Source organism: Gloeophyllum trabeum, assembly GCF_000344685.1.
Source record: "Gloeophyllum trabeum ATCC 11539 unplaced genomic scaffold GLOTRscaffold_00009, whole genome shotgun sequence".
Lineage (NCBI taxonomy): Eukaryota > Fungi > Basidiomycota > Agaricomycetes > Gloeophyllales > Gloeophyllaceae > Gloeophyllum > Gloeophyllum trabeum.
In genome coordinates this window covers 1,043,185-1,045,105 of record NW_006920418.1, presented here as the reverse complement: position 1 = coordinate 1,045,105, position 1,921 = coordinate 1,043,185, and the positions used below count along the sequence as shown (strand labels likewise).

The 1,921-nt window shown below is 54.1% G+C and overlaps 1 protein-coding gene across 1 annotated transcript; it reads right to left on the bottom strand.

Moving 5' to 3' along the window:
* Positions 1–301: 301 nt before the first annotated feature.
* GLOTRDRAFT_139536 (uncharacterized protein) lies at positions 302–1,554 on the bottom strand (the record flags this gene model as incomplete). The annotated part of the gene is made up of 4 exons (XM_007869294.1): positions 302–1,123; positions 1,195–1,316; positions 1,366–1,441; positions 1,504–1,554. The coding sequence occupies 4 exons, from the start codon at positions 1,552–1,554 to the stop codon at positions 302–304; spliced, it is 1,071 nt and encodes a 356-aa protein (XP_007867485.1).
* Between the last annotated feature and the right edge of the window lie 367 nt (positions 1,555–1,921).

The following is a 1,921-nucleotide window of genomic DNA, read 5'->3' as shown; positions in this document are numbered from 1 at the left end:
CGCACGTAGCTTCCATGAAGTCAAGGGTAACGAGTCATAGATGCGGGAGTCTTCAAGCTGCTCCTGATGACATGCGATTACATTGTGATCCGTAAGTGAACAGTACGCTAATACAAAATAATACCACAGTGGGGACTAACAGTACATCAAGTTCCGTAGGGATACAGCATAGCAAAAGTTATCCAATCCGTTAATGCTAAAAGGCAGGTGGAAGAAATACATGACCTTAAATAAATAGTTTGAGCGTACCGCGTATCCACAACAAGGACCAGCATGGTTTCGAGAGACCGTGCGCGTTGTCCTACTGTTGCGCACAGGTCCCGTTTCGATTGAAGTGACCCCGGAACATTGTATCATCGGTGAAGACCTCGCGATACCCCGAAGGAAGAATAGATTCCACAACTGGCCCATCAGCGCATTCTTCAGGATCGACGAACGATACTGTCTTGCGTTTCTTATGAGCCCGACCCTCCCCATCCGACGGCAGACGCGATTTCCGCTTAGTACCTGTGTGTCCGATTGGACCAGCCAAGGCAAGACCAGGTTGCTCCGTCCGGACCACAGGTTTCCCGGGAGAATATGCCTCTGCCCGTTTCCTCAACGTCTTGGCACGAAGAAGCATCTGGGGTTCATCCACTTTAGCCCGGTTCCTTCTCAGTCCCGCCGACTTTCCGGCTGCCTCCCTCGAAGGTTCGTACATTTCTTGTCCCCTTCTCACCGCTTCCCTCTTCTCGATGGCTTTCAGCCACGTTTGCCAGAGGATGTCCCTTGGCTCGTTTATTTCCTCCTTTCGCGCCGCGGCCGGGAAATGGCGACCCAGTTTGCTGCTCCTGCGGGTCGCTCTCACTCCAGCCAGGTAACGCTTTATTGCGGCCGGATCAGGTACGCCGGCAGGTGTGCTGGTTCGAGGTCTCTCCAGACCGTTCAGCATGAACGTAGAGAAACCGACATCCCCCGCAATAGACGTCCCAGACAGACCAGGCAGCAGCCTGAACCCCGAAGCACGGGATGTGTCGGCGCCGTACGCCAGGAACCGGTGCCCGGATGACATAACCGCAAACGGGCCAGTGGAGGATGTCTTCTGTTGTTCTTCCCGGTCACATCGTCCTTGAGGACGATCGCGCTGGTAAACAAGGGATAGTGACGACGCACGTGGGTAAGGCAAACGAACCTTATTAGAAGCCAAAGACGTACCAAGATCTCAGCCAGGGATAGCTTGCGACTTGGGCCGCTCACTCCCAGGGTGGGAATGTCCTCAAGTGATGGTGAGGGTGAGCGGTAAGTGTCCTCGGGCCGTTCCTGCTCTCCGTCTGAGGCTGAGACAACGTCAGGGTATATGCAGTGCTCGGCCAGCCGGACACTGACCTGTGTCAAAGTCCCCAACGGCACACGAAGACATATGTTGGTCTTCCAAGACCTCCATTCCACGTTCCATGATTGCCTGTTGGATGTGTGAGCGACGCTGAATTACTTGTCCCGGTATGTTATCCGAGAGAAACTCACGAAAAAGGGATCAGATGATCCAGACGACGTCGCCCAATCTTCATCCGACATTCTGATGATATGGGTCATTTAGCTGAGGCGGCCACATAAGTGTCACAACCTACCCGAAGCTTGCTTCTGAGTCGCACGGAGAGTGTGTCTCTACGTAAGTCTCGCCGTCCATTTCAGTGGTGGTCTGATGGGGTTTTCGATTATACGGGGGATTGAAGGGGAGGCAAACGCCCGACGACTACTCTAGGAGGCCTGATGTGGATAGGTAAGGGAGAGTATGGAAAACAGGGAGAACGCTCGGAGGGGGGAACCAGTGTGCGGTGGGATAAGTGTTATAGAAGGAGCGTAGCGAGGAGACCCTCTCCCCGAAGCACTGGTCTGACTGGCGATTGCAGAAAGGTTGGAAGGAGGGGACTTGCGAGTTGTG